The sequence below is a fragment of the Drosophila innubila genome, assembly GCF_004354385.1.
Source record: "Drosophila innubila isolate TH190305 chromosome 2R unlocalized genomic scaffold, UK_Dinn_1.0 1_C_2R, whole genome shotgun sequence".
Taxonomy (NCBI): domain Eukaryota; kingdom Metazoa; phylum Arthropoda; class Insecta; order Diptera; family Drosophilidae; genus Drosophila; species Drosophila innubila.
The window spans coordinates 21,878,566-21,893,543 of NW_022995374.1; the positions used below are offsets into that span (position 1 = coordinate 21,878,566).

General features: G+C 34.9%; 1 protein-coding gene across 1 annotated transcript in view; it reads left to right on the forward strand.

The window, feature by feature from the left end:
• Positions 1–144: 144 nt before the first annotated feature.
• LOC117785538 overlaps positions 145–14,978 on the forward strand; it is a 52,067-nt gene continuing 37,233 nt past the window's right edge. The window contains exon 1 of the mRNA XM_034623614.1: positions 145–1,481. Within this exon, the coding sequence (XP_034479505.1) occupies positions 1,451–1,481 (31 nt within the window). The 5' untranslated portion in view covers positions 145–1,450. The remainder of the gene's footprint in view (positions 1,482–14,978) is intronic.

Below are 14,978 nucleotides of genomic sequence, written 5' to 3' on the forward strand. Positions count from 1 at the left end.
TGCAAGAGAGCGCCCAGCAGGTTATTCCCATACGTCTGTATGTGTGTTGTGTGCTCGGCAAGCTTGTTCGTTCGTATCGTGCCAAGAGACGAAGCGCTTAACTGTTAACAGCGGTCGCTGTGACTTAACATTGCCTCTTGTTTGTTCGTGAACGCCGAAGTCGACGCACGCCTCTCGTTTTCGCGCGCTTCGCACACATTTCGTAGAGCAACAGCGAATATCTTTCTGTTATATTAATAGAATTCACAAACACACACACACACGCACACACTCACACAAAACCAAGCCATATTGAAAGTGACACACACACGCTAGTAAATTGAAATTGATAACAAAATATAATTATCAAAAGTGTATATTAATTATATTAAATTATTCGAAACGAGTGTAACATCTGTAAAATGGTGTAAAAGATGCGCAATTTGTTTGCTGGAATTAAAAATGTAAATAAGCTTATCAATTTGTTGTTAACTAACTAAAGCGTATAAGCAACGTGTTGCCAAACAACACAAACTACAACAACAACAACACGTCAGCTTATCCTTGTTTCTTTCTTTAATATTTATTTCGTCATGCTTTACGCTTTAAGCTGTCTTAGTCACACGCGCGCGGTTTAACGGTTAAACACGGCCTACGACAACAAACAAACCAACAAACAAACAACAACAACAACATTAAACCCCACGTGCACGTGGCTAAAACTAAGCCACAATTTAATTAGTAAAAGCAAAAGGCATATCAATACAAAATTTAAACAAAAGATAGAAAACGACCACAAAAACCAAAACAATATTTTGGAATATTTTACATAAAACAAACATATGGGACTAACGAAGAGACGAAAAATCAACATAATTACAACGACAGCCACAAGATGATTGAAATCGAAATCAAATAAATGAATATGTTGGCATTGTATGCAAATTGCGGGTAACCAAAATCCATTGGGGTAACCACGTCATCACAACTAGAACACTCATACGCAGTGTAGGACATGGCACGTCTATTTGTCTAGCAGCAAAACAAATAGTTCATATGTATATCAACACATGCATATAGATATACACACTCACACACACACACACATTTACATGCGAACCAAAAGTGGCAGTGGCAACAACGGAACCAGGCCACAAACGAGTCGAGTCGAGTCGAATCGAGTTGCGTTGAGACGTTGCACAGTCAACGGAAGCGGAGGAACAAGGACATTTAAGCCAGCTTTGTGTGTGCGTCAAGGACATTTAAGCGCTGGCAACAACAACAACAACAACAGCTGTGGCAGTGGCAACTTATAAAATAAACATCAATCAAGTGGCAAGAAATATTTAGCAAATTCCCCCATGTAGTTCCTCTGCAATAATCATAAGTAGTTGGAAGCAGCAGAATAACTGGCAGATCAAAAAGGATACAAAGGACATACACACACGCACACACACTTCAATTGGAAAGCATGGCGCGACGCAAGGGCAGCGGACGTGGAAGTAAGTAGAAGTTCTTGTCTCTGACTTATTGGCCATAGTTATAAGCCAGGCATATTGTTGCACCTTCAATTGAAAGTTGCAACATTTAGAATATATCGTTAAGGGGCCGCCACTCGTAACTCAACATCCTCATTCTTTATTTTACAACTTGATACAACGGCTCAAGGCCACATTTGTATACAATACATGTACATGTACATATGTATGTCTGTGAAGTGTGTGTGTGTGCGTACAAGTATATAAGTGAGTGTGTGTTATACACACAGGGTTGCAGTTATCCTGACAGCCGTATACCCTACACTTGGCTGAAAAGCCTAAGAGTATGCTATAAAAAAGTGTTCTTTAATGAAGATTGTATAGACTAGAAGATACTATGTACTCACTAGCATGTTCTTTATTTTCGTCATTAACTGAATTTTTAGCTTTTTATTAGTCTACTAAAATTGTTTTTTATATTCTTTTATGCCAGCTCTTAAAGTTATCAAAATCCAAGCGAACTCTACTCGGTAAATTTTGGAAACCTAAAATTCTCCAGCCAACTAAAAGTTTATATACTCAATGCTTAGTTGGGATATCACATTTTATATTATTTAAATATCTGCATTTGACATTTTAAGTACTCAAAAAGTGTCTAATAACTTTAATGGTGAAAATAGACCAATATCGAAATTAAGATAGTCATCGAACTTGATCTACAAACAACAAACTCTTCTGCTTTTTCCTAGTCAAGTGACCAAATAATGAAATCCCCTTTAATTGGGATTTTGAAAATTATTTTGCGATTGTAAGGTCCATTTGTCGATGTCTAATTTAAAACTATTTAAGATGTATTTTACCAAAAACGCACAGAAATTAGAAACAAATTTGATAAAATATAGCTGGATTTTGAAAAAACAAACCTACAAACTATGGCATGAATTATTCAATAATCTTTTGGCTTAGCGCAGCAAATAAAATAGTTATTTTTGATTGAAATTGGGAATCTTACATTATTTCTCACCCCAATTATTTCCGGTTTTAACCGGCCTGCCAAGTTCTCCCAAATGCTAAAATATTTGTGATAATTTAAAAAACATAGTAAATTTAAATTGAAATAAATAGTAGCTGTCCAAGTGTATGCCCAGTTGTGCTTGTTTAAATACAGGGTATTACAAGGACAAAGGCAGCAACAAGAGTTTATAAACAGGCAATAACGGCTGGGAGAATGTATATAGCAGAGCAAAAGAGATAGTGACAGGGAGAGGGAGGCAAAGGGGGAGAGTATCCAAGAGCGAGAGAGTGCGAATCAGCCATTTTCAATTACAGCTAAAAGATTACTTTTTGGCCAGAGTGTGTGTGGCGCTTAAGAACCATGGCAACAAAATCTGTAAGTCAGAGCCGCTGTTTCAGGAGCATTTCACAACTCACTACCACCCCCCTCCCCTTTGCTCCACACTCCACACTCTCCTTGTAATATTACAAAGTCCACAAGTAGGCAGCAAAAGTTCTACAACAAGTACAAAGTGAAATATTGTGCAGATTGCAAACTATGCACAAAAACTGTAAAAAACTGCATGGGGTCGCTGGCAGCGGGAGGTGAAGGGGAACTGAAGAAGAGGGAGGGAGGGAGGTGGGTAGGCTATACTTGAAACTCAACCAAGCGCGCACTTGTTACACTGCAATCCACGCCCCCAAAAACCACAGCGGCCTCTTGCTGTGCGAGTATCTATAAGATATATATTTGCGTTTGTTTTTTTTACTTTTCTATGTAAAGAGATGCCAAAGAAAGAGAGTGAGCGAGCGATAAAGAGAGTATGAGTGGTGTGGGGAAGGGGGTGGGGTGGGGTGAATAAGAAGTGGGGTGGGTGAGTGAAAGAGGGAGCACAGTTCATGCATAAAACATGCAACTGACTCTGACGCAGTTCAGCTTCGCTACGTTTTATCATTTTTCAGCTACCTCTCTCTTTCTGCCTCAGCCTCTGCTGTCGTCGACAGCGCTGCAAATGTTGGGGATTCCCTTACGTAATCCCCAAGCGCACACAAAAGGCAAACAGACACACGCACACAATGCTGTTGCAGCTGCGAAGCGTTTTCAAAAAGAGAAACGACAAACAACAACAAAATGCAAAGAAATAACATGAAATAAAATAAAAATAAAATGCAGAGAAAAAAACACAGCAAACGAAACAACAACAACAAAAAGATACAAAAAGCAGATACACGAGGCTCGGGTCCATGTAATGGCCTGAAAATCAAGCTTGGCACAGCGTCATGAACTTTTGGCGCTCACCCACACCCACACACGCACACACACACACACACACACAAACTTGTTGTCAACATGCAGACAGATACAAAGATACAAACACAAGCGTTCAAGTTTTACGTAGATACTCAAACGAACGCGCAGCCCACAACGCGCAGATACTTTGAGGGCATGGCAACTGTTGCGGTGCGGTGCGGTGCGGTGCGGTGCGGTGCGGTGCGGTGGTGCAGGGTGGGGTACTCTTTTCAGATAGACAACACTCATATTGAAATCCTACTGTTGCTTTTAGTTCTTGCTCTGCTTGTTAGCTACAACAGCCTGAACTTACTCGAATTAACAAGAATTTAAACATTTTGAACGGAATTTCGCTACTCTTGGAATAAAGTTAGATTTCAAATACAATAAATATATGGAAATAAATGTGGTAATAAATTGACTTTCAGATATATATTTATTTGCAGATATTTCTATTTAATATTATCCCATTATCAATCTAAAGGAAACAAAAATATGAAAATAGTTAATTTGCGAAAATACAATTTTTTAAATATTTAAAAGATCTTAAAAGAAATTAAATTTATACAACTTTGTCAAAACTAAACTGCTTATCTTCCAAAAGTAAATCATTTTGATCAAGTTATGATCTATAAATTGATTTTATATTAAAAACATAGTTAATTTACTAAAATTAAATTTCGAATAATTTTTCAAAGAAAAATAATTATTTGTTTTTAGCTTTGTGTCAGTGGGCCTGTTTTTTAATCCTCTTTATCTTAGTAAATGTGAGGGTATTTTTTTTCAATACGACAACATTAATAAATATATAATTTTTAAGTTTTTGGGAAAACTAATAATTCTTTTAAATTTTATATTTCAAATTTTTAATAGTAAAAATCCTTATCAGAGCTAAAACATTAATAGCTTTGTCCAAACTAAACAGATTATTTTATGAAAAGTAATTTCGACACTGAAACATATTAAATTTGCGATTTTTCAAAATCTTAAAATATTATTTTGAAGTTTTGGGAAAACAAATACTTTTTTTTTTAAATTTTATATTTCGATTTTTCATAGTAAAAAGTCTTATCAGAGTTAAAACATTAATAGCTTTGTCCAAACTAAACAGATTATTTTATGAAAAGTAATTTCGACACTGAAACATATTAAATTTGCGATTTTTCAAAATCTTAAAATATTATTTTGAAGTTTTTGGGAAAACAAATACTTTTTTTTTTAAATTTTATATTTCGATTTTTCATAGTAAAAAGTCTTATCAGAGTTAAAACATTAATAGCTTTGTCCAAACTAAACAGATTATTTTATGAAAAGTAATTTCGACACTGAAACATATTAAATTTGCGATTTTTCAAAATCTTAAAATATTATTTTGAAGTTTTGGGAAAACAAATACTTTTTTTTTAAATTTTATATTTCGATTTTTCATAGTAAAAAGTCTTATCAGAGTTAAAACATTAATAGCTTTGTCCAAACTAAACAGATTATTTTATGAAAAGTAATTTCGACACTGAAACATATTAAATTTGCGATTTTTCAAAATCTTAAAATATTATTTTGAAGTTTTTGGGAAAACAAATACTTTTTTTTTTAAATTTTATATTTCGATTTTTCATAGTAAAAAGTCTTATCAGAGTTAAAACATTAATAGCTTTGTCCAAACTAAACAGATTATTTTATGAAAAGTAATTTCGACACTGAAACATATTAAATTTGCGATTTTTCAAAATCATAAAATATAACTTTGAAGTTTTTGGGAAAACAAATACTTCTTTTTAATTTTATATTTCGATTTTTCATAGTAAAAAGTCTTATCGGAGTTAAAGCATTAATAGCTTTGTCCAAACTAAACAGATTATTTTATGAAAAGTAATTTCGACACTGAAACATATTAAATTGGCGAAATTTCCATATCTTAAAATATTATATTTTAAAATATTTGTATTATAAAGAAAATAAATCTTGTATTTGAAGTCATAGCTGTTATACCCTCTAATCTGCAAAAAACAGTTGCTGTGCAACATTTGCAGATACTTTGTTGCGCGCCCTCAAAGAGCTCTGTCGTTACAACTTGGCTGTGGCATGAGGCGGCATTCTTATGCCTCACTGCCCACGCGCCACTTTGCCACAACTCACAGCAAGTTGGGAGCATGACTATAAGTATGACTATGAGTGTGAGTGTGAGTGTGAGTCTGAGTACATTTGCAAACGAGTAACATGCAAAGATACAAAGTCTCTGTCTGTATATTTGTATCTAGATACTCACGCAACAGCAGGCGCAACATGTTCAAAGCGAATGGAACACTTAAGCTGGCTTTGGCTTTGCTTATGACTCTGTTATAATCTTTCCTCCTCTTGTTGTTGCTGTTGTTGTTGCTCTTGTAGTTGTAGTAGTTGTTGTTGCTGGGGATTCTTTCCTGTTGCCATATTTCGCATTCACTTTTGGCCAACGTTCTGTGTCACTAACTACGTCAAAATTAAAATAGACTTTGGCCCGGGGAATGCTTTTGCCTTTGCTTTTGCTTTTGCTTTTTCCTTTGCCTTTTGCTTTTCTGCTTTTCACGTGGTTGCTGCCGCTCCATCTCTGTCTCTCCCTTCCTCTCTTGCCCCTATCTTGTTGTCATCTGACATTCCTTTGCCCCACACCCCCAACCCCCTGTCTATCTTTGGCTTTGGCATTGCCTTTGCCTTGACTGTGTTGCCCATTGTGCTGATAATTTATGTTTTGCTTGAGGAGCTTGAAGGGGGGCGTAGAAGGAGGACCTTGCTCGACTCTTGGGCGTCTGTCCGCCTCAATTCGCAATTCCTTATACACAGTTCTTTGTTTTTTCCTTTATTTGTTGTCGTTGTTTTGTTACCTTTTCTAGCGCATTTGCTGCCTCTTTGTTTTGCGTTTCCTTTGGCAACTTTTGGATCGCATTCCAATTCAAGTAAAAGGGCTTTTCGTTTTGTGAGTGATTCACTTTATACATAGTTTCCTTCCCATTTACCCCCACCACATCTCACTACGAGCCCACAATTGAGGGTGGTTTTGGCCTCTTTAAATTCCCCCTCATCTTATCATATACACACGAGTATTTACCCCGACATTCTAAGCGTTACTGAAACTGGGTCTAGGTGTGGTTATGTGAATGCTTCAATGGGCAGTTAGCTAATGGAAAAACTGTGCAAATTGCTCACTTGCAGGGTTGCCCCGTGATGATCTAATAGACCTCTTTCTTCGAGAAATCAAAAGTATTTTGAGATACCTTTCAGATTAGACAGAATACTTGGAACAAAAGTCATAAAGTTTAACATTTGATAATCATTTTACAATAGCTCGATAACTATAATTCTATAATTCTAAACAAATATTTAATACCTTAAAAATTTGTCCAATATTTCATAATTATTCAATAGACAATATATATTTACGATTACTCTAAATAAATTATTAATCCATAATCATATTAAATAACTTACTATGAATAACTATATATATAATATAATAACTATACGATGAAGATTCCATATAAATTCGGTACTTTTACATAAAGGGATGCCACAGAAAACGAAACCAACCGAAAATCTCTCAAATCTCCACAGATTTTTGGGAGATTTTCGGTGGGTTTCGATTTCTGCGGCACACCTGATAGACTATTTTTATAAATATTAGATATCTACACTTATTCGAAATCCATTCAACAAGTATTTTATATATTATCCTTATATACTTGAATAAAGACAGACATCTGGAAGAATTGTTTAAAATGGAGACCCTAGCTAAATTTCCTAAACTCATTCGATTGAAAGGTTCTCGGACCTACTTCTAAATAGCACACGAAAGTCATTTGAACCCAAAATAGAACTGGTTCCATTTCATGTCCTGCTCATAAACAAGACCCCATTTCCACACCTCCACCCCTCTTCAGAAAAATGCTCCCAAATTCCAGTCTTTAAGCAACTGTTGTAAGCAGCAGTGGCAGTGGCAACAACAGCCACGCCCAGAAAATTTACAAGCAAGAGCAATGGCTAAAAAAAAAGGTCATGGCAGTCAAGACGAAAGTGGCAAGCAGGCGAAAAATAAAATGAAATGAAATAAAATAAAAACGTGAAACAAAATCAGCTCCGGCAATAAGCCAAAATAAAACCTCATACCTGTGTCTGTAGCAGAGCAACCTGCAACAACAACAACAACAACAACAAAATAAACAAAATCAAATACGAGTAAAATGGCAAAAAGAAATTAAGGAAAAAGTTGGCAGCAGGCAAAAGCGGAAAAACAAGCAACATCAGCCAAAGAGTGAGGCAACGAGTGTAAAAATACAAGTGTTGGTTTGTATGTGTGTGTATGTGTATTCATCAACACTCACACCCATACACCCACACACACTCTTACAAACGCAGAGAGAGTCTATGAAAGCGCAGGGCTTCCCCAAATGATAAAGTTTTATTTGCCTTTGCGGGTGCACATTGAATTTCTGTGTGGCAGCAACGACGTCAGCACGAAACATTCAACGACGCCCCCAATGAAGAAGCTCATCATCGTGCTCATAATGATGTTGCTGATGATCATGATGGTGGTGGTGATAATGATGATGACGTTGTTCGACAGTCAGTCACCGCAGAAAGCATGAGCATGAAACCAACTCAACCACCCACAGCAACAATGAAAGCAGGCAAGACATTTTATAAGCCGCATCACGACTACCAGATACCCTTTAAAGGGGTTGTTAAATAGTAAAATTATTTAGCTTAATTAAGCTTGCTTACTTTAGGTTAATAATGTTGCTGAGCGACAGTTAGAGTTGATTATAAATGATAATCGGAAAAAATTACATATTTGAGGTTTAACAAATTGAATATTATTTTTAATATTTATCCCTCGAACCTGAACCCATTCTTAAAAATACGATATTTTGGGAAAATACAATTTTTACATTATTTTCATGCTAATTTGCAAACTGAAAATCATGATTAAATCATATATAAACTTTTTTGATGTTAGCAAATTGATCGATTTGAAAAATCAAAGTTAATATTAAAACAATTGAGAAAATATATATGTATTAAATTGAATTAGGTTTCAATTTAAAACCTGCCTACATTATAAATTTATTTTATTTTGTAATTTTTATACTCGTTATTCTTTTATGTTAAATTCGTGATATTATATTTGTAAATTTAAGTTCTAAGTAAATTGTTTTGCACTTAACATATCCTGTAGTACCCTCACTTGGCCACGGGATGTAGAAAGTTTAACACAAATGAGTGGGCAACTCTAAGTGAGAGGACACATAGAAAGGGGCAGAGGGAGACGAAGAGAGATTAGGTGAGAGGCATAGAGAAGCAGCAGGGAAGTAGCGCAAGCTAGGAAGCTTCGTTGTGGCCAATCCCTTGGATGTTGTTGTTGCTGAGCAAAAGTTGCTCGAAGGCAGCAACGGCAACGACCGTGAAAGGCCATTTGCCTTCTCTGTTTATATATATATGTGTGTAGGATGTATCTGTGTGTGTGTGTGTGTGTGGCAAGGATAACCTAATACAATATTTTTTGTTGCCTTAGGACGTGCCGGAATTTACTCGTGTATCTGAATGCGTTACGGGTCGTATCTGCGTATCTATATATCTGAGTATCTGTAGCTGGGCAACTGGCATTTGGAGCATTTTGTACGTGTTTTCCTAGCACTTGGCAGTCGTCGGTTTGGGTTAACAGCTCTTTGGTTTACAGTATTTCTCCTTTTGCACCCCGTACTTGTTGTTGGACCAGCTGCTGGCAAAAATATTTCTTTTGTAATTGAGGCGCATAATTTGAAAAATATTTCAACTTTATATGCAAGTATCTAAACGTCTTATTGTCCCGTTTCTATTATTTTTATCTATTAAATGTGGCGCCATATTTCAAGTGTTTTATTTTTGGCAATACACATAGATTAAAGCCAAGTTCAAACATTGTCAAGGATTTGTCTTACAATCAGGTAAATTTAGAGTTATGAAAAAGCACTCAAATTAATTGCAAAACAATCCAAAATTAAATAGTAGATAAGCTTAGCTAAACATGGACACGCCAATTGTTAAACTAATAGCTAAAAGAGAAAATGTATCTACAAGCAGCAAGTATTTCAAACTTCCAATTCAAGCTAAATTTTTTGCCAGCTGATAACCTTTCCCCGAAATAGTTCAATGCTGAATACGGTCAACGGCGCTATTGAAATCTATTTCGTTTAATCAACATCAGCCACTTGAAACCACATTGAGCATAAATACACACATATATTTATTACAGATTAACTATTAAAAGCTTGCGACTCAAATATACCCTATTTTAAATAATATATATACCCTTGTCATATTTAAATTTATGTATTTATAAAAATATATATCCTTTGTTAAAAATCAAACAATTAGTTTAAAGAAAAAGAACTAGTTCTTAACTTATGTTAATAATTTGTAAATTAATCAGAGACAGAACTGATATTTCTTTCTAAATCAATAAATAGATTAAAAAATACCTATATTATATTATTTTACGACTATAGACGTCTTTTGCTACTTGAGGATTTGATATTGCTAAAAATTATAATTAATAATAATTATTATCTATTAGTTATAACCTGTCATTTCTCTGGCATTCACATATTTTTAACAAAATATAATTATGTACATCTGTGATTCTAAATAATTTATGTAATATTCTTTTGAATTCCAAATTTTTTTTAAGTTTCTATAGAAAAGTCAGGGATTCACCTAGACGGATAATTCCAAAAATCTGGAGTGAACTGTTAATCAACGGAACTTGTTTTTAAGCAACAAAATAAAAAGTTATCAAATTTTGGATTTTCCTTTATCAGCAATCGGAATTAAAAATTATTTTCCACGGGAATTTTTTTGGACTTTTGAATGGAAACATATTTGATATGGATCTCCCAGTTGCATCAAATAAAAGTAACATAAAACTAGGCTCTTTTGAAGAACAAAATAAACAAATATTCATTGAATAAGGCAAAGTAAAAAAAAAAAAAAAATTGACCAATTTAAGTATTTCAGGTATCAATTTCTAAATAAAATAGCAAAACTAACAGTGAACAGGAATAAAAGAAAACAAAGTGAACAACAATAACAAACACTTGTCTGTGGCGTCATTTGGTCGCCCGCCTCAAGTGGCCCCAAAAAATTCAGTGTTTACGATATTTATTTCGGTTTTTCTTTTTTATTTTCTTTGTGGATCCGAGTAAATACATGAAAATCAAAAACGTGTTGAATAGCCGCAACTACAACAACAACACTATTCAGTTATATGCATAGCCACAACGAAAATCAACTTCTAAACCCAGCAGAAAAAAAGCAAACCAAAGCATAAAAAACAGTATACAAAAAGGAAATTAAAAAAAAATAAAATAAAAAACGATGGCATCACGTCATACCGGTTTTAGCCAGCGTCGCATTGGTTTTGGCCATCGTTTAGGCTTGTTGCTGAAACCAAAATATGGGGGAAGCTCACGAAAGAATAAATATAACCAAACCCAGAGCCGCATTGAAACACTGAGAGACAAACACGCGCGCCCGGACTTTGTCTGTGAATTGTGGCCTCAAGCTGTCATGGGTGTAGTCAATCAATTCCATAGCAGGGGTACGGAATTATAAAGTTTTTAGGATGACTTATTTAAATAAAAGTTTTTAAATATATAGCTGACTTTCTAAAAATAAATGTCGTTCAATTTTTATTGGTTGACTTAATTTAATGCTATTAATAACTTTTATTATAATACTAATAATAATAATAAAAATCAAAATAAAAAAAAAATTTATATTGTTGAGCTTTTCAAATATAAATGAAAGATATCTGTTATCTGTGGAATAGTTTAATAAAATTCTTTTTAGATATGGAATTTTAATATAAAATACAATTTTGCACATTCTTTTTTTTATAATTTATCAATCTGGCCTTACTCTTGTTTTTAGTTAAATTATTTTTAGTGAGCCCCCTTTGCTAACGTTTATGACTCAGAGTCTCTGTGCTCTGGGGCAAGTTACTCCTAAAAAAAAAATACGTAGCACAATTCTTGCGTCAAATGGACAAACTGGCAGGTTAACCTGTTCCCAGATATGTGTTGCCCTCTCCCTCTCTCTCTCTCTCTCTCTCTATCTCTATCGCACACTGTTTTGTCAGTGTGTGTGTGTTGAGTATAAAAGTTTATAAATATGATTTCAGAATAGCCCTCTTGTCTTGCAATAGACTGGCGCACCCACACAAACGTCAGTTAAATGTTGCCGTGTCAAATATTAGCACAGAATCATTTTGAATGACAGAAACCAGGCACACCCTCCTCCCTCCTCCCTCCTCCCTACACCTCCTATTTCCCTAGCTAAGCTCTTGTCTTTGCTTTTGGTCTCTGTCTGATTCCATTGTTGCCAATGATTCACCTGACGTATATTTCTATCGCCTGAGTTTCTCTCACCTAAACAAGTTTTATATCATCTTTTTGCCTTTTATTGTTGTTCCCTCTACATCGGGTATGAGTAACAGTCCACACACACACACATATAAAGTCTACTTGAAGTTATCGCGCAAATTTCTAAGAATTTTTTCCATTTGACTTTTTCTGATTAAAAGAAATCAATAAATTATCGGCACATATCAATTTAATTTGTTGCCTGCTGCCAAACATTACGATGAAGTAGGCATTTCTTGTCTCATAACAAATATTTTTTCCCTTTCTTTATTTATATATATATATGTATCTATATGGTTTTTTTTGTTCTGTGGACTATCAAAAAACTTTGCAACGAGCACACAAATTGTCCAATTGCCATTTAATTGAATTTCAAGCTGTGATATCATTCACTCCAATCAATCAATTCACAGTGTACTTGTTTTTGAATTTGTGAATGTGTATCTGTTCGTCAGGTCAACTGCAGATCGAAGTGGAAATTGCAGTTTTAAGATTTTCAGCCAAACTTTGAAACAGTATAATGTGATTAGTAAAGTGTTGACTTTAATTAGCACTAAAATTTATATGTAGTTGACAAAGATACAAATTTTATTGGCAGAAACAAGAAAGTAAATATTTTGTTATTTTATCTTGGTTATAATTAATCTTGTAGTGCAATATACAGTTATCTTAAGCTTTATCGTAGTAGAAATTACTATATCATGTAAAATTTAATTACATATATTTCGCCTGAAATACTTTTTCTATTCAAGGATTTTTTAACTTACAAATCTGAATTCGTTCTACAATTTAAATATACAAAATATACTAAAGAATTTTGTGTATTATCGACTTTTATTATTATTTATTTTATATTTTTTAATTCTCAATTAATTATAGCATTTTTTTGGTTTCCCGACATATAATTCCAAAAATAAAGATACATTTTTTAACTTTTAACTTTAGTATATAATACTTAATTATCATATTATATTATTATAATAAGAACTTTGCAGTTAAGTTGCGCAAATAAACAAAGTAAAAAAAAATTAATTTTAATTCTGCAACAAATTCCCAGTCCACTTATAAAAATTAGATGAATTCTTTTGATAATATTCACACTCGCACCTGTTGACTGTATGCCTCTATTTAAGCCAAAATAAGTAACATAAATAAGCAGGAAGAGCCATTTGTATACACGTATGTACATAAATAATTCTAAATGAATTTGCCCATCTTCAGCTTCATCTTCAACGTGAGCTTTATTCACACTTGAAGCAGCTTCCTGCAGAGCATTATGTCTTCCTACCATATATACTTAATATGGTATACACACATTGGCTTGTATATCTGTACATATTTATAACAATTTCGCAGAATGAGCAAAGTGATTTCTGATAAAAAGTTAAGTGGCCCAAAAGTCAAATACAAACAGAGCTAAAATATAACAAAAAAAATATAAAAAAAAAAAGAAAAGGGCCAAAAACAGGTTCAAGCCAGCAAAGGAGATCCCAGACTTAGTTCTCTTTCTCTCTGTGTGTGTGAGTGTGTGTGTGTGTGTGCCTGTTTGAGCTGGAAGCATAAGTGTATCATAAATATGAATATGTTGCAGGCACTTCAAGTGCCTCAAGTGTTGCCAACGCACGCACACAGACAATAAGATACAGATACAAAGACGAGCACAGATGCAGATACAAACAGGGTTAACGCGTCAGGTAGTCACTTGGGCTGGTTGTTTAGGTCTAGCGACTGTGTCTGAGACTTGCATCGATGCTGAGAGAGCCTAGCCACAATATTTAACATCTAAAAGGAGTTCAAACTGTGGACTGTGGACAGGTTTTCGACCGACTGCAGTTTCAATTGTGCGCAGGATTCGAGATCAAGTTCAAATTTGAGCACACACACCCTCACACGGCTACAGATACAGATACAATGGGTTAAAGACCCAGGCACTAACTTGGTTAACTGGCAACGCAGACGTCTCGGTGTCTGGCGTCGGCGGCCTTTTCAAAGTGAAGCATTTCAGCGTTTTTTTTTTTTTGCCAAAGTCAAAGATACAATATATTAACAATTGTCGTTGTGCAACTTTATGGTCAATGCAGAACAATAAGGCCAACTACTTAACTGATTTAAGGCGCAATCAAATTGGGCTGTTATAAATATAACAGCAATGTTATTGGACTGTTAATGTACTAACAGCTGTTACTGCAAATACCAGAAGCAAGCAATTAAATTAAGCTTAGTCTGACTACGATTTACATTAAATGGGCACAACAACAGCAACAACAGCAATTCTCACTAAAGAACACCCCCTTTCTCTACCATCCCCCGGCCCCTTGGCCATACCTTAGTGGGCCATAGATTGAAGGAAGTCACGTTACGAATGCGGCACGTAGCATGTTGTAGCGCAAAGCACGTCTGTGTCTGAGGCGCCAACGTCTACGAAAACTTCTGTTTATAGACCGTTTGTCGTGAACGACGGCGACGCATCTACAAGATACAAGATACAAATACCAGCACAAATGAAATGCAAAAGCAAAGCCAAAATAGTAAAGCAAAAGCAAAAGCAAAGCCAAAGCACAAGCACAAGTGCTATGCGTATCTGTGAGATACAAGATACAAGACGCTGTACACAGCAAAGTTGATTGAGGATTGTTGTCGTCGTCGTCGTCGTCGTTGTCGTTGTCTTTGCCGGACAGCAATGGGACAGAGGGACGGATTTTATTTTGCGCCTTTTGCTGAGAACACAAAAAGTTGGCAGCAGCTGTTGCCACAGGATGGAGCAACAGATACGTTTTTCCCATTTTGAGCGGCAACAGTCTCGAATAT